Below are 16558 nucleotides of genomic sequence, written 5' to 3'. Positions count from 1 at the left end.
CGTATTGTTAATAATTAAAGCGTTATTATTCTAAATAATAGTCACATGGTTTTTGGTTTAAAGGTGACTTGATGTCGTTGCTCCCCAAAGGGGGCGGAGCTATAAGTGAGCACAGCGGGTCTAATGTCTGAACATATGAAGGGTGGTGCAAGTGCTACGTTGAGAAATAATAACTCTTTCGCTCTGCCCTCATGTGTATATGTGAAGACCAGGGGGCGTGTCCACAGACTCCTCATGAGGTCACGTGTTTAGAGATCAACTCCACACCTTATGAACGGTGTGACCCACGTTATCCAGACGCCAAACGGCTTCACAGAGTCCACCTGTCATCATTGGGCAGGAGGTGGCGAGGAACTGGGTCACGGCATGTCTGGAACGCACCGGTGACAGAATGCAAAATGGAGGACGCTGGTGAGTTATGCAGAACACATCACTGTGACCCAGACCGTATGACATGCTAGCTCCTCCCACCAGGTGGTACCTCACATGCTAGCTCCTCCCACCAGGTGGTACCTCACTGACACCAACAGGCCAGCGAAGGCCTCATGAAGCTCCTGTTTATTGTTTCCATCTCCTGCCCGGTGATTGTTTTGGGCGTCATGACAACACATGTTCAGTTTGACATCAGGACTTCCTGATCTTTCGGGGTCTTGGTTTGGCTGTAGAGAAATGTCTCCACAGCGCCCCCTAGAGTGTTGGATTGGCTGAAGACAGGTGTGGAACAGTGCAGAGCGTTATGGGGACAGTGTGTTTCTGTGTCCTCTGTCCTCGTGTCCTCTCTCCTAGCGCAGAGCGTGCTCACTGAGCTGCGGCGTTAACTTGTATTCTAACAAGATTAAAATATAGTTGTCCTGCAGATTAGCATAGCTAAGTCTCTGGGCAGCTGCAGCCGCTTTGATCTCGCGGCGCGGCGGAGGCCCCGGCCCGGCCGTCCGGGGCCCGGTGTGAAATCGGTCTGATGTCATCCCCCTTTCTCCTCCTCCGCGAGCTTTTAGCCGCCGTAATGATATTTCCGCCACAAAGCCCCCGGCCCCTTCATTCCATATTCCAGGTTTTGACCAGGAAGCATTTGGAGAACTACGGCTAACCCCCCAGTGGGGGAAGGGGCCCTTGCTTTGTGTGCGGGGGCCACGGGGGACGTCAACACTTTGTGAGATGTACTTTCCTTTTCTCTGCTCGTCTGGCCTTTGCCTCTTCCTCTTGGAGGCTGAGCCTCCCCACAAGGAGACGGATGAGCTTTGAGGAAACAAGGTGTTCGTGCGGCCCTGATGGGCTCGGCCCGACTGGAGGACTCCAGGGCCAGAGAGAGTTGCTCTCCATGATGACGCTCTGAAGCTCAAGCTAGAGGCTGGATCAGTGTGTGACCTCAACCTCTATGCTGAGGACGCGCAACAGGAAGTGAGCCCCGATTACAGAGGATGACTCCCAAAGTAGTTTAACTACAGACCTACAGATCTAGTTCAGAGACACAACTTCAAAAGGACAGAAGTGGAAATGATTCTGGACCAGGTTCACCTGAAGGTTCACCTGGTCCAGACCTGGAGACGCTGCTAGAGGCTGAGAGGCTGAGGGGGACGAGAGGATACACTGAGCTCCTCTCTCCTCTCTCCTTATGGACGCTTAGGATACACTGAGCTCCTCTCTCCTTATGGACGCTTAGGATACACTGAGCTCCTCTCTCCTCTCTCCTTATGGACGCTTAGGATACACTGAGCTCCTCTCTCCTTATGGACGCTTAGGATACACTGAGCTCCTCTCTCTCTCCTTATGGACACTTAGGATACACTGAGCCCTCTCTCTCTCCTTATGGACGCTTAGGATACACTGAGCCCTTCTCTCCTCTCTCCTTATGGACGCTTAGGATACACTGAGCTCTCCTCTCCTCTCTCCTTATGGATGTTTAGGATACACTGAGCTCCTCTCCTCTCCCTCCATATGGATGCTTAGGATACACTGAGCCTCTCTCTCTCCTTATGGACGTTTAGGATACACTGAGCTCCTCTCCTCTCTCCTTATGGATGTTTAGGATACACTGAGCTCCTCTCCTCTCTCCTTATGGACGCTTAGGATACACTGAGCTCCTCTCTCCTCTCCTTATGGACGCTTAGGATACACTGAGCTCCTCTCCTCTCCTTATGGACGCTTAGGATACACTGAGCTCCTCTCTCTCTCCTTATGGACGTTAGGATACACTGAGCCCTCTCTCCTCTCTCCTTATGGACACTTAGGATACACTGAGCTCCTCTCTCTCCTTATGGACGCTTAGGATACACTGAGCTCCTCTCTCTCTCCTTATGGACGCTTAGGATACACTGAGCCCTCTCCTCCTCTCCTTATGGACGCTTAGGATACACTGAGCTCCTCTCCTTATGGACACTTAGGATACACTGAGCCCTCTCTCTCTCCTTATGGACGTTAGGATACACTGAGCCCTCTCTCTCTCTCCTTATGGACACTTAGGATACACTGAGCCCTCTCCTCTCTCCTTATGGACGCTTAGGATACACTGAGCCCTCTCTCCTCTCTCCTTATGGACGCTTAGGATACACTGAGCCCTCTCTCCTCTCTCCTTATGGACGCTTAGGATACACTGAGCTCTCTCTCTCTCTCCTTATGGACGCTTAGGATACACTGAGCCCTCTCTCCTCTCTCCTTATGGACGCTTAGGATACACTGAGCTCCTCTCTCCTCTCTCCTTATGGACGTTTAGGATACACTGAGCTCCTCTCTCTCTCCTTATGGACGCTTAGGATACACTGAGCTCCTCTCCTCTCTCCTTATGGACGCTTAGGATACACTGAGCCCTCTCTCTCTCCTTATGGACGTTTAGGATACACTGAGCCCTCTCCTCTCCTTATAGACGCTTAGGATACACTGAGCTCCTCTCTCCTCTCCTTATGGACGCTTAGGATACACTGAGCTCCTCTCCTCTCTCCTTATGGATGCTTAGGATACACTGAGCTCTCCCTCCTTATGGACGCTTAGGATACACTGAGCACCTCTCCTCTCTGCTTATGGACGCGTAGGATACACTGAGCACCTCAGCTCTGTCCTTATGGACGCTTAGGATACACTGAGCCCTCTCTCCTCTCTCCTTATGGACGCTTAGGATACACTGAGCTCCTCTCTCTCCTTATGGACGCTTAGGATACACTGAGCCCTCTCTCCTCTCTCCTTATGGACGCTTAGGATACACTGAGCCCTCTCTCTCCTTATGGACGCTTAGGATACACTGAGCTCCTCTCCTCTCTCCTTATGGACGCTTAGGATACACTGAGCTCCTCTCTCTCTCTCCTTATGGACGCTTAGGATACACTGAACTCCTCTCTATCTCCTTATGGACGCTTCGGATACACTGAGCTCCTCTCCTCTTATGGACGTTTAGGATACACTGAGCACCTCTCTCCTCTCTCCTTATGGACGCTTAGGATACACTGAGCTCTCCTCTCTCCTTATGGACGCTTAGGATACACTGAGCCCTCCTCTCTCCTTATGGACGCTTAGGATACACTGAGCTCCTCTCTCTCTCCTTATGGACGCTTAGGATACACTGAGCTCCTCTCCTCTCTCCTTATGGACGCTTAGGATACACTGAGCTCCTCTCTCTCTCCTTATGGACGCTTAGGAGACACTGAGCTCCTCTCCTCTCTCCTTATGGACGCTTAGGATACACTGAGCCTCTCTCTCTCCTTATGGACGCTTAGGATACACTGAGCCCTCTCTCTCTCTCTTATGGACGCTTAGGATACACTGAGCCCTCTCTCTCTCCTTATGGACGTTTAGGATACACTGAGCTCCTCTCCTCTCTCCTTATGGACGCTTAGGATACACTGATCTCCTCTCTCCTTATGGACGCTTAGGATACACTGATCTCCTCTCTCCTTATGGACGCTTAGGATACACAGAGCTCCTCTCTCTCTCTCCTTATGGACGCTTAGGATACACTGAGCCCTCTCTCCTCTCTCCTTATGGACGCTTAGGATACACTGAGCTCTCTCTCTCCTCTCCTTATGGACGCTTAGGATACACTGAGCTCCTCTCTCTCTCTCCTTATGGACGCTTAGGATACACTGAGCCCTCTCTCTCCTTATGGACGCTTAGGATACACTGAGCCCTCTCTCTCTCTCCTTATGGACGCTTAGGATACACTGAGCCCTCTCTCCTCTCCTTATGGACGCTTAGGATACACTGAGCCCTCTCCTCTCTCCTTATGGATGCTTAGGATACACTGAGCTCCTCTCCTCTCCTTATGGACGCTTAGGATACACTGAGCCCTCTCCTCTCTCCTTATGGATGCTTAGGATACACTGAGCTCCTCTCTCCTCTCTCCTTATGGACATTTAGGACACACTGAGCTCCTCCTCTCTCCTTATGGATGCTTAGGATACACTGAGCTCCTCTCTCTCTCCTTATGGACGCTTAGGATACACTGAGCCCTCTCCTCTCTCCTTATGGACGCTTAGGATACACTGAGCTCTCCTCCTCTCCTTATGGACGCTTAGGATACACTGAGCCCTCTCTCCTCTCTCCTTATGGACGCTTAGGATACACTGAGCCCTCTCTCCTCTCTCCTTATGGACGCTTAGGATACACTGAGCCCTCTCCTCTCTCCTTATGGACGCTTAGGATACACTGAGCTCCTCTCCTCTCTCCTTATGGACGTTAGGATACACTGAGCTCCTCTCTCTCTCTCCTTATGGACGCTTAGGATACACTGAGCCCTCCTCTCCTCCTTATGGACGCTTAGGATACACTGAGCCCTCTCTCTCTCTCCTTATGGACGCTTAGGATACACTGAGCTCCTCTCTCTCCCTTATGGACGCTTAGGATACACTGAGCTCCTCTCTCCTCTCTCCTTATGGACGCTTAGGATACACTGAGCTCCTCTCCTCTCCTTATGGACGCTTAGGAGACACTGAGCTCCTCTCTCCTTATGGACGCTTAGGATACACTGAGCTCCTCTCTCCTCTCCTTATGGACGCTTAGGATACACTGAGCTCCTCTCTCCTTATGGACGCTTAGGATACACTGAGCCTCTCTCTCTCCTTATGGACGCTAGGATACACTGAGCCCTCTCTCCTCTCCTTATGGACGCTTAGGATACACTGAGCCCTCTCTCCTCTCTCCTTATGGACGCTTAGGATACACTGAGCTCTCTCTCTCTCCTTATGGACGCTTAGGATACACTGAGCTCTCTCTCTCTCCTTATGGACGCTTAGGATACACTGAGCTCCTCTCCTCTCTCCTTATGGACGCTTAGGATACACTGAGCCTCCTCCTCTCCTCTCTCCTTATGGACGCTTAGGATACACTGAGCCTCTCTCCTCTCTCCTTATGGACGCTTAGGATACACTGAGCTCTCTCTCCTCTCTCCTTATGGACGCTTAGGATACACTGAGCCCTCCTCTCCTCTCCTTATGGACGCTTAGGATACACTGAGCTCCTCCTCTCTCCTTATGGACGCTTAGGATACACTGAGCTCCTCCTCTCTCCTTATGGACGCTTAGGATACACTGAGCTCCTCTCCTCTCTCCTTATGGACGCTTAGGATACACTGAGCTCCTCTCTCCTTATGGACTTAGGATACACTGAGCTCCTCTCTCTCCTTATGGACTCTCTCCTCTCTCCTTATGGACGCTTAGGATACACTGAGCTCCTCTCCCTCTCCTTATGGACGCTTAGGATACACTGAGCTCCTCCTCTCTCCTTATGGACGCTTAGGATACACTGAGCTCTCTCCTCTCTCTCCTTATGGACGCTTAGGATACACTGACCTCTCTCCTCTCTCCTTATGGATGCTTAGGATACACTGAGCTCCTCTCTCCTCTCTCCTTATGGACGCTTAGGATACACTGAGCTCCTCTCTCTCTCCTTATGGACGCTTAGGATACACTGAGCTCCTCTCTCCTCTCCTCTCTCCTTTTGGATGCTTAGGATACACTGAGCACCTCTCCTCTCTCCTTATGGACACTTAGGATACACTGAGCTCCTCTCTCCTTATGGACGCTTAGGATACACTGAGCTCCTCTCTCCTCTCCTTATGGACGCTTAGGATACACTGAGCTCCTCTCTCCTTATGGACGCTTAGGATACACTGAGCTCCTCTCCTCTCTCCTTATGGACGCTTAGGATACACTGAGCTCCTCTCTCTCTCCTTAAGGACGCTTAGGATACACTGAGCCCTCTCTCCTCTCTCCTTATGGACGCTTAGGATACACTGAGCCCTCTCTCCTCTCTCCTTATGGACGCTTAGGATACACTGAGCTCCTCTCTCCTCTCTCTCCTTATGGACGCTTAGGATACAATGAGCCCCTCTCTCCTCTCCTTATGGACGCTTAGGATACAATGAGCCCCTCTCTCCTCTCCTTATAGACGTTTAGGATACACTGAGCCCTTCCTCTCTCCTTATGGACGCTTAGGATACACTGAGCCCTCCTCTCCTCTCTCCTTATGGACGCTTAGGATACACTGAGCCCTCTCTCCTCTCTCCTTATGGATGTTTAGGATACACTGAGCTCCTCTCTCTCTCTCCTTATGGACGCTTAGGATACACTGAGCCCTCTCTCTCCTTATGGACGCTTAGGATACACTGAGCCCTCTCTCTCCTCTCTCCTTATGGACGCTTAGGATACACTGAGCCCTCCTCTCTCCCCTTATGGACGCTTAGGATACACTGAGCCCTCCTCTCCTCTCCTTATGGACGCTTAGGATACACTGAGCCCTCTCCCTCTCTCCTCTCCTCTCCTTATGGACGCTTAGGATACACTGAGCTCCTCTCCTCAGGATACACTGAGCTCCTCTCTCCCTCTCCTCTCTCTTTATGGACGCTTAGGATACACTGAGCTCCTCTCCTCTCTCCTTATGGACGCTTAGGATACACTGAGCGCTCTCCTCTCTCCTTATGGACGCTTAGGATACACTGAGCTGCACTCTCCTCTCTCCTTATGGACGCTTAGGATACACTGAGCTCCTCTCTCCTCTCTTCTTATGGACGCTTAGGATACACTGAGCTCCTCTCCCCTCTCCTTATGGACGCTTAGGATACACTGAGCTCCTCCTCTCTCCTTATGGACGTTAGGATACACTGAGCTCCTCTCTCCTCTCATACACTGAGCCCTCTCTCCTCTCTCCTTATGGACGCTTAGGATACACTGAGCCCTCTCTCTCCTAGGATACACTGAGCTCCTCTCTCTCTCCTTATGAGGATACACTGAGCCCTCTCTCTCTCCTTATGGACGCTTAGGATACACTGAGCCCTCCTCCTCCTTATGGACGCTTAGGATACACTGAGCCCTCCTCTCTCCTCTCTCCTTATGGACGCTTAGGATACACTGAGCTCCTCTCTCTCTCTCCTTATGGATTAGGATACACTGAGCTCTACTCTCTCCTTATGGACGCTTAGGATACACTGAGCTCCTCTCTCCTCTCTCCTTATGGACACTTAGGATACACTGAGCTCCTCTCTCTCCTTATGGACGCACTGAGCCCTCTCTCTCCTTATGGACGCTTAGGATACACTGAGCTCCTCTCCCTCTCTCCTTATGGATGCTTAGGATACACTGAGCTCCTCTCCTCACACCTTATGGACGCTTAGGATACACTGAGCCCCTCTCTCCTCTCCTCTCCTTATGGACGCTTAGGATACACTGAGCCCTCTCCTCTCCTCTCCTTATGGATTAGGGACACTGAGCCCTCCTCCCTCTCTCCTTATGGACGTTAGGATACACTGAGCTCCCTCTCCTTATGGACACTTAGGATACACTGAGCCCTCTCCTCTCCTCTCCTCCTTATGTACGTTTAGGATATACTGTGCTCCTCTCCTCTCCCTTATGGACGCTTAGGATACACTGAGCCCTCCTCTCTCCTTATGGACGCTTAGGATACACTGAGCTCCTCTCCTCCTCTCCTTATGGACGCTTAGGATACACTGAGCCCTCCTCTCTCCCTTATGGACGCTTAGGATACACTGAGCACCTCTCTCCTCTCCTTATGGACGCTTAGGATACACTGAGCTCCTCTCTCCTCTCTCCTTATGGACGCTTAGGATACACTGAGCCCTCTCTCCTCTCTCCTTATGGACGCTTAGGATACACTGAGCCCTCTCCTCTCTCCTTATGGACGCTTAGGATACACTGAGCCCTCTCCTCCTCTCTCCTTATGGTCGCTTAGGATACACTGAGCTCCTCCTCTCTCCTTATGGACGTTTAGGATACACTGAGCTCCTCTCTCCTCTCTCCTTATGGACGCTTAGGATACACTGAGCCCTCTCTCCTCTCTCCTTATGGACGCTTAGGATACACTGAGCCCTCTCTCTCTCCTTATGGACGCTTAGGATACACTGAGCCCTCTCTCTCCTTATGGATGTTTAGGATACACTGAGCCCTCTCCTCCCTCTCCATATGGATGCTTAGGATACACTGAGCCACTCTCTCACCTTATGGACGCTTAGGATACACTGAGCAACTCTCTCCTCTCCTCTCTCCTTAAGGACGCTTAGGATACACTGAGCTCCTCTCTCCTTATGGACATTAGGATACACTGAGCTCCTCTCTCCTCTCCTTTCTCCTTATGGACGCTTAGGATACACTGAGCTCCTCTCCTCTCTCCTTATGGACGTTTAGGATACACTGAGCTCCTCTCTCCGCTCTACTTATGGACGCTTAGGATACACTGAGCTCCTCTCCTCTCTCCTTATGGACGTTTAGGATACACTGAGCTCCTCTCCTCTCTCCTTATGGATGCTTAGGATACACTGAGCTCCTCTCTCCTCTCCTCTCTCCTTATGGATGTTTAGGATACACTGAGCTCCTCTCTCCTTATGGATGCTTAGGATACACTGAGCTCCTCTCCCCTTATGGACGTTTAGGATACACTGAGCTCCTCTCCTCTCTCCTTATGGATGCTTAGGATACACTGAGCTCCTCTCTCCTCTCCTCTCTCCTTATGGATGCTTAGGATACACTGAGCTCCTCTCTCCTCTCTCCTAATAGGTGAATGTTCATCTCTCCATCACACATCACTATCTCTGCTTCCTCTCCTGAGTCCTTGTGCCTCCTCGCCTCACAGGGTCCATTGGACCTGCTGGTTCTGAGTATATATTTGATAGAGTTCATTTGAACAGAATGTATTTGATGGAACATTTTAGCCGTGATAAAAACCAACCGTTGCGTCCTGGGGACGGGGATGTCCGTTTCCCACCGTGTTGTCACCTGTTGCTCTCTGCATGGACACCCAGCTCATCCCCCCCCCACATACACACACTGACTGCCCCACACTGTGCGTATAGAAGCCCGGCTCGCAGCGCTCCGTCCCCCCCAGAGCAGCTCGTGGAGTCAGCGTTACTTCCACACACAAGAAAGGAAATGCAGATGAGGCTCCGGCGGCCATTCACGAAGCGGCTCAGTGCGGCGGCAGGGAGGACCCGTGAGGGAGGACCAGGGCGCTGCTGGACCTGCTGGACCTGCTGCAGGGTCACCTCCAGGGGTCTGGCCCAAACCCTCCATCAGTGCCTGATGAAGCTGCATCCTCCTCCTCCGCTGCTCTGTGGACAGTTCTTCCAGAGCTCCTGCTTCATATCCTGTTGGAGTGATGCAGCAGAAGCACATGAACAGGATCCGAGATCAGATTTCACATATTATTATTATTATTTTGTGCCGGTCGGTCACTGTTTCATGTTGTATGTCTGAGATGTTTAATGTGCTACTGCTGGCTTGTAAAAAGACATTTTTAATCTCAATGAAGCTTTTCCTGGTTAAATAAATATAAATAATAATTAAATAATATCCCGGAGCCAAGACATTCGGTTCTGGAGTGTTTATGTTAAACTCTGCTTCAAACACCAGGTATCTTCATGTGTGTGTGTGTGATGATGTAGTTACACCAGAGGGCAGGAGGAGCCCTAGTGGTAGTATGATTATAATAATATAGACTTTAATCTGAGAATTTAGGATTACATTTTTAAAGCACACGGAGGAAGTCGTTTATTTTTTTTCACATGTAATAATAACCAATAATAAAGCGACCCCATAAGTGGCTGAACAAGTCATTATCACATTAAAATAACTTCTGGCACAATGTGGTCCAGTTCAAAATGCTTCTGAACCCAGAAGTGTTCTTTTATTCTTGTATTAGAGGAGCATGATATCACAGCTTAATTCAGATTCATTAAAAACAATAACAATGCATGTAGTGTGACATAGTACTGTAACTGGTATTAGTCTGGATACCTTTTATAATATGAGCTTCACTTTGAGATGTTTCCAGCAGACACAGGATACATGTTGATATCATATATATATACATAGAAAATATATATAACATATTTATATATATATGTATATCTATATAATATATCTATATCATATATATATAAATGTAATATATATATATAGTCTTTCAAAGTTAATATAAAATGGTTGTGATGTGCAGATGTGATCCATAATCATGAGGATATTTCAATACAGCCGCTGAGTCATCAAATCAACTTACTAATATTACATGTTTGGCCCATGGGATGTGTGTGTGTGTGTGTGTGTGTGTCAGTATGCATGCATTAAAATAATCTTCTAGAAACACACATTTGTCCTTGTCTTTTTATTTACCATCACACCGTTATGATATAAATTATGAACATCATAAAAGAGACCGTCAGCTGAAAGGGGGGAAAACAACTAAATGCGTTTTCTATTTTTACCTTTAATAATCGTGACGTCATTGTATAAAACTGCTCGTTCCTTCCGCCACAGGACGGAGCCCCGGGTCGTCGTAACGGTTAAGGCAGAAGCTCGTTCAGGCTCGGGATGCAGATGGAGCTCTAGACACGTTGACCGCATCGGAACATGTGGTTGTGGACCCGGAGGAGGCCCGGAGGAGGCCCGGAGGAGGCCCGGAGGAGGCCCGGAGGAGGCCCGGCACGTTATTGCAGGAAATAAGTTATGTAAACAGTCCGGAGCCCCGTCATGGTCCAGGTGTATAAATACAGGTAGCAGGTCTGTATCAGAGGACCGGCTTGAGGGCTCGCCTCTTTATTTATTAAAATTAAAAACATTCAAACAAATGTGATGTTGAGGACACCGGGTGGCAGGCTCGGGGTGGGTAATCGGGAGAATCGGGAGAGTTCCCGGTGGGCCGCTTCACTTCTGGGCCGGTCGAGAATTTTATTTGTTGACACCGATCATGGTCGCGTCAGAGCCCGACGCCAGTCTGCGCAAGCACGGGGACGGAGCAAAAAAATAGTCACTTGCACCCCCCCCCCCCGTCAACAACTCTTCTCGGCTCGATGCCGGCGCGCGCAAGTATTTGCATTGCATTATCCAATTTTCACTACCATAAAAAAAGTGGGCTGGTCTTGAGCCTGAAATTCCCGGGCTGAAAAGTGGCCCCACTCCAGCCCTGCCGGGTGGTGAGCTCCGATGGAGCCTCTGCTCACCTGCTCCTCGTGGGTACTGGAATAAACACTCATTTATCTTCCAGGTGTGAAACGGGCCGTCCCGGGGCCCGGAGGCCCGGGGGCCCGGGGGCCCGGGAGAACACAGCACTAACAACACACGGTCTATTCTATTCATTCAAAACTCCCAGAATGCAGCAGGGGGGGGAAATCTTTGGATTTCAGCATATAGTTTTCATAATCAATAAGTTCCACAGACAGCAGCCGAGCCTACGGAACACGGGGCGGTCCAGTTTGACCGCGGTTCGTCCGGGTGTCCTCGGTCCCGACCCGGTCCCGAGCCGGTCCCGGTCCCGACAGCACTGCGTTCTGTAGTCAGTGTTGCTGCTCTGGATAACATCTCCAGAACTATGAATGATAACGTCGTGTCAGCCGTAACGGACTGTCCGTTACACGGTGCTAACTCGGCGGTGTGCACACGGCCCTCTAACGGACTGTCCTGTCACACCGTGGTGTGCACACGGCCCTCTAACGGACTGTCCTGTCACACCGTGGTAACACGGCGGTGTGCACACGGCCCTCTAACGGACTGTCCTGTCACACCGTGGTGTGCACACGGCCCTCTAACGGACTGTCCTGTCACACCGTGGTAACACGGCGGTGTGCACACGGCCCTCTAACGGACTGTCCTGTCACACCGTGGTAACACGGCGGTGTGCACACGGCCCTCTAACGGACTGTCCTGTCACACCGTAGTGTGCACACGGCCCTCTAACGGACTGTCCTGTCACACCGTGGTAACACGGCGGTGTGCACACGGCCCTCTAACGGACTCCCGGGTCACAGCGCAGGTTGGCGCTCGCGCACCCGCAGCTGGTGTAATCAAGGAGGCCGTAGCCGGCTGTAGCTTGTAGCTTGACGTCGACATGACCGCAGCCCCGGGAACACGCGCACACACACGCGCACAGAGCAACCGTCACGATACCGTCTGTGTGTGTGTGTGTTTGAGACGAGTGCTGGTACCGGAAGTGGCTGTCTCGCGTGGACCGGCACCCCCCGCCCCGGGGCCTGCTCTACTCGCTGTCCGACTTGGCGTCCTTGGCCCCGGCGTGGTTGTACAGGCCCTGCGCCATGAGGTGCCGCGCCAGGGCGTTGGTGTTCCCGGTGGCCTTCTTGATCTTGGCCCGCTTGTTCTGGAACCAGATCTTGATCTGGGACTCGTTGAGGCCCAGGTCCAGCGCGAGGCTCTGCCGCCGCTGCTCCGTCAGGTACCGGTTGTTCTGGAACTCCGTCTTCAGCCGCTGCAGCTGCGCCGCCGTGAAGGCCGTCCGGGGCCGCTTGTCCTCTCGGCTCGGGACCGGGGCCTTCTTCGGCTTCCGGGACCGGGGCCCTGAGGACGAGGCGCACGCGCTTCAGACAGACTATCACCACAATAGTATTATATATTATAGTAATAAATAATATTCAGTAATAGTAATACATCATATGCAGTTATTATAAATATAAGGTTATTATAAATATAATAACTCTAGTTATACATATAATCAATTTAGGTATATATATATATATGTATATATGTGTATATATATATGTATATATATATATATATAACTTTAGGTATTATTTTTAAAACTAATATAAAATAACGTCTATAATGTTTAAAGAACAGTATTTCCGTTAGGCAGAAAGTGTTTGAGTCAATAAATCATGTTGCTATGATTTAACTCAATAATAAATATATTAATGTAATTGTAGTTATAGTGTAGCTCTCAGAAAAATGTTTAATATCTTATATACGGGTCCTTTCTGACTGTTATTGATCTACTTCTTGATATATTCTATGAGACTTCATTGTTTTGTTCTATCTGTCCTCGAATATTTAAAAGAGGAGGTGACGTCACTATTCGGAGACGTGCTCGTGGTCCGAACCTTTGGTTACTGGACTGAAGTGGGTTGTAACCCGCCCGGCTGCAGCTGCAGACTAGCCCCGGTGGAGGAGGGGTGGGGGTGGGGCATGATGGAGGATGGGGAGCACGGGCCTCTTTCCCCCGTTACCATAGCAACTATGTGTGTAATACTTTATAAACACTGCAAAGTTTCCTGATACTATAGAGTCCGAGGAGTCGGTCCAGCAGCACCACGTGACGTGTTCCCCATCAAAATAAAAGTGCGTTCGTTTTGAGAACAACCCTCCTGCGCACGCGCGTATACTCTTCTCAAATACGATAAATATATATAAAGCATACGCCACAGCGGGCTCGCGGACCTTTGTGGGCCTCGATGACAACTTTATGTTTTCCATCCAACAAAATAAGAACAGGAACATTTGGTTTGGACTTGTTCCGCCTCGTGCACGCCTCGTCCCCGCGCGCGCGCCCGCTGGCCAACGTGAGCGCGTTATTGGAACAAGTCCCCATCAGCTCGATGGAATATGGACTTGCTGTCAACAATCATTCATATTTCGTTGTCGGTGGAATACTTTGAGCTTCTGCTCAGTCTTTCACATCGAAAGATGCTTTTTTGGGGGGAAGGGGGGGGGGGGCACGGCCCTCACTTTTTAGACCCCCCATTGTCAAAAAAAAATATGCTAATGGTACATCAACAAAGAAGACGGAGGAACAATGGCGTTAAACTTGGTTTTACTTCAATTCTCCATATTTCTCGCTTCATATTTGACACGTTTTTAATTTGAATTTCGATTCAATAAACATCCTTGAACAGCAGCGGGTCGTCGTGCGACTTTATCTTCATTTAAAGGCACAAACTAAACCACTAACACCCAAAACAACCGCACTGACTTTATAATCTGCAACAAAGTAGTTTCGTTTTATGTCAAATACGTCATAAAAGAAATGATTTATGATTTATTTTAAACATTGAAACGGTGACATAATAAATTAATATTAGAAATGCTGTGGTGAAATAAGTGCTTTGTCTTTTCTATTGTGATAAATCCATAAATCGGATTGGGGGTTGCGTGCAGAATAACATGTCACTTTGTTGTCCTCCAGAGCTTTTAAATACAAAATGATGCAATCGGATCTTTTCCTCTGTGAAAGAAACACTAAAGCTTTATGTAACTATTTTAATTCCTTTATCCAAGAATTAATGTATGTATTAATGTATGACTATTCTTTCTTTAATTGTTTTATTCTTTCTTGTAACACGGCCCTGCACCCACCTGCGGACGGCCGGTCGGAGTAGCGCGTGCAGTACACCCAGGCCGGCCACAGCATCGGCTTGGCCGCGGGGGCCGCGCCGGCCTCGGGGCTGCGGTCCTCCGCGGCCCCTTCCCCGGCCCTCAGGCCAGGGCCCCCGGCCTCAGTGTCTGGGTGCTGGTCGTCGGATGCCCCCGTGTCTTCCTCCTCCTCCTCCTCCTCCTCGCCTCCCGGTCCTCCCTGCTGCGGGTTGCCCATTTTGGAGGACTTTCTCCCGGTGTGCTCCTCTCTCCGGATGAGCCCCCCCAGCCGGTCTCCATCCCGGACCGGCGTCCCGTCCTTCCGCTTGCGGCCGAAGTCCGGCCTCAAGATGTTGTCGATGTAGAAGTTGGTGATCCGGTGCAGCTGGTGTCCCGGTGCCGGTCGGAGAGGGCGCATGGCCCGGTCGGACTCCTCTCCGGAGTCCTCCGCGCGCTCCGGGTCCCGGGCAGCGGGTCTCTCCATGGAGATGGAGCTGCTCCCCCCCAGCACCGCGCTCACTCAGGACCGCCGATGGCGCCCGGTCCACTGGGATCACTTGTTCTAGGTGCTTCGGAACCGGCCGAGCTATACCGAGTCCTGCGGGGGCAGAACGTGTGGCGGTTCTGCTGCGGGGGGAACGCGCCTCTTCTGGATTTGACAAAGAGGACTCATGGTGCCGGAGCGGCTCTCCTCTCCTCGCGCGTCACCTGCGCAGCAACTTTACCATCAGGCAAATATTGAATCGATATTTTAAAACTCTTCTGACCTCTTTAATTATTTTTCCTGGTCCTTGCACATCATTTGTGACGCTTCCAGAAAACTAACTAGCCCGATGAAGACGCCGCTCAAATACTTTCACTACGGATTTTTGTTCTCATTTCCGATTGGCTGCGAGCCGTTGTGATGACGTCATACTACGAGCCCACAGACACGTGCCTCGGTCCAATAGGGGTGGAGGGTTGGGGGTCATGTGAGCTTCCCGGAATTCCCTGGAGATGCAGATTAATCCAATCCACCCAGTGAGTCTGTGATGCCTTCAGGTTACGGCGGACATTTCTTATTACTTGAACATTTAAAGGCACAGAATTAATGTTGAAAATATGCTTAAGGCTGCACGAGGAGATATGTAGTGATGATGACACCCACCACATGAATATGAAGACCACACTTCAACACCGTGAGTGTTGGTGTGAATACTTGAGCCCGGCATGACCTGAAGCGACGCTCACCCAAACAAACAGGGCATGCACTTCTGGGTTCAACCAGCAGGGGCGGTTTGAGGACGCACACTGGGCTTTACGTCCTGGACGGTCTGAGTGGATTTATATCTTAACAGGATGATTATACCACGTTGTCCACTGATGAGCGGGAGGTTCACCTCTGATGCACCATCTTTCCCACGGAGCCTGAAGGCATCACTCATCAGTGTATTACCTAAAGTGTTGTGGATCATAACAGGGTCCTCTGCTTCTCCTTTCAACCACTCATTCATTTTGGAATCATATAAATATCCATCTGACACGTTCCTGATTTCATTTACCATGTCTTATTGTTAATGTTTACATGACGTCATGAGTTGAGCCGTTGAGCCACAATGATGCTGCATGTGTGTCAGAGGCCTCGATGGGTCACGTGGTGCGATCCCCCTCCAGTCTGCATATAGAACTAAGGGCCTCGTTATATTGATTATATTCTCATCTTTTATATGTATGTATATACACATACACATAATTAAATATATATATAAATATGAGAATATGATATATATATATATATATATTTAACTATATGAGAATATAATATATATATATACACAGAATTAAATATCGATGAGAATATAATAATATAGATACATATATATATATATATAGAAATATTATAATATACATGTATATATATACATATAGATGAGGATATAATTATATGTGTGTATATATATACAGAAGTAAATATATATAAATATGAGAATATAATAATATAGATGTATGTGTAT

General features: G+C 49.6%; 1 protein-coding gene and 1 long non-coding RNA gene across 2 annotated transcripts; one reads left to right on the top strand and one right to left on the bottom strand.

Moving 5' to 3' along the window:
- The first annotated feature begins 370 nt into the window (after positions 1–370).
- On the top strand, positions 371–10574 carry LOC130197882 (uncharacterized). Its single transcript, XR_008832538.1, has 2 exons — positions 371–411; positions 8991–10574. It is a non-coding gene; the product is annotated as an uncharacterized LOC130197882 (long non-coding RNA).
- Positions 10575–12459: 1885 nt separating this feature from the next.
- Positions 12460–15048, bottom strand: LOC130197869 (homeobox protein engrailed-2b-like). Its single transcript, XM_056420829.1, has 2 exons — positions 14568–15048; positions 12460–12776 (listed from the first exon to the last, which is right to left on the bottom strand). Exons 1-2 carry the CDS (start codon positions 15046–15048, stop codon positions 12460–12462), a joined length of 798 nt encoding a protein of 265 aa, XP_056276804.1.
- Positions 15049–16558: the final 1510 nt, after the last annotated feature.

The sequence above is a fragment of the Pseudoliparis swirei genome, chromosome 8 (genome assembly GCF_029220125.1).
Source record: "Pseudoliparis swirei isolate HS2019 ecotype Mariana Trench chromosome 8, NWPU_hadal_v1, whole genome shotgun sequence".
In the NCBI taxonomy this organism is placed as follows: domain Eukaryota; kingdom Metazoa; phylum Chordata; class Actinopteri; order Perciformes; family Liparidae; genus Pseudoliparis; species Pseudoliparis swirei.
This window is presented reverse-complemented; position numbering and strand designations above follow the sequence as displayed.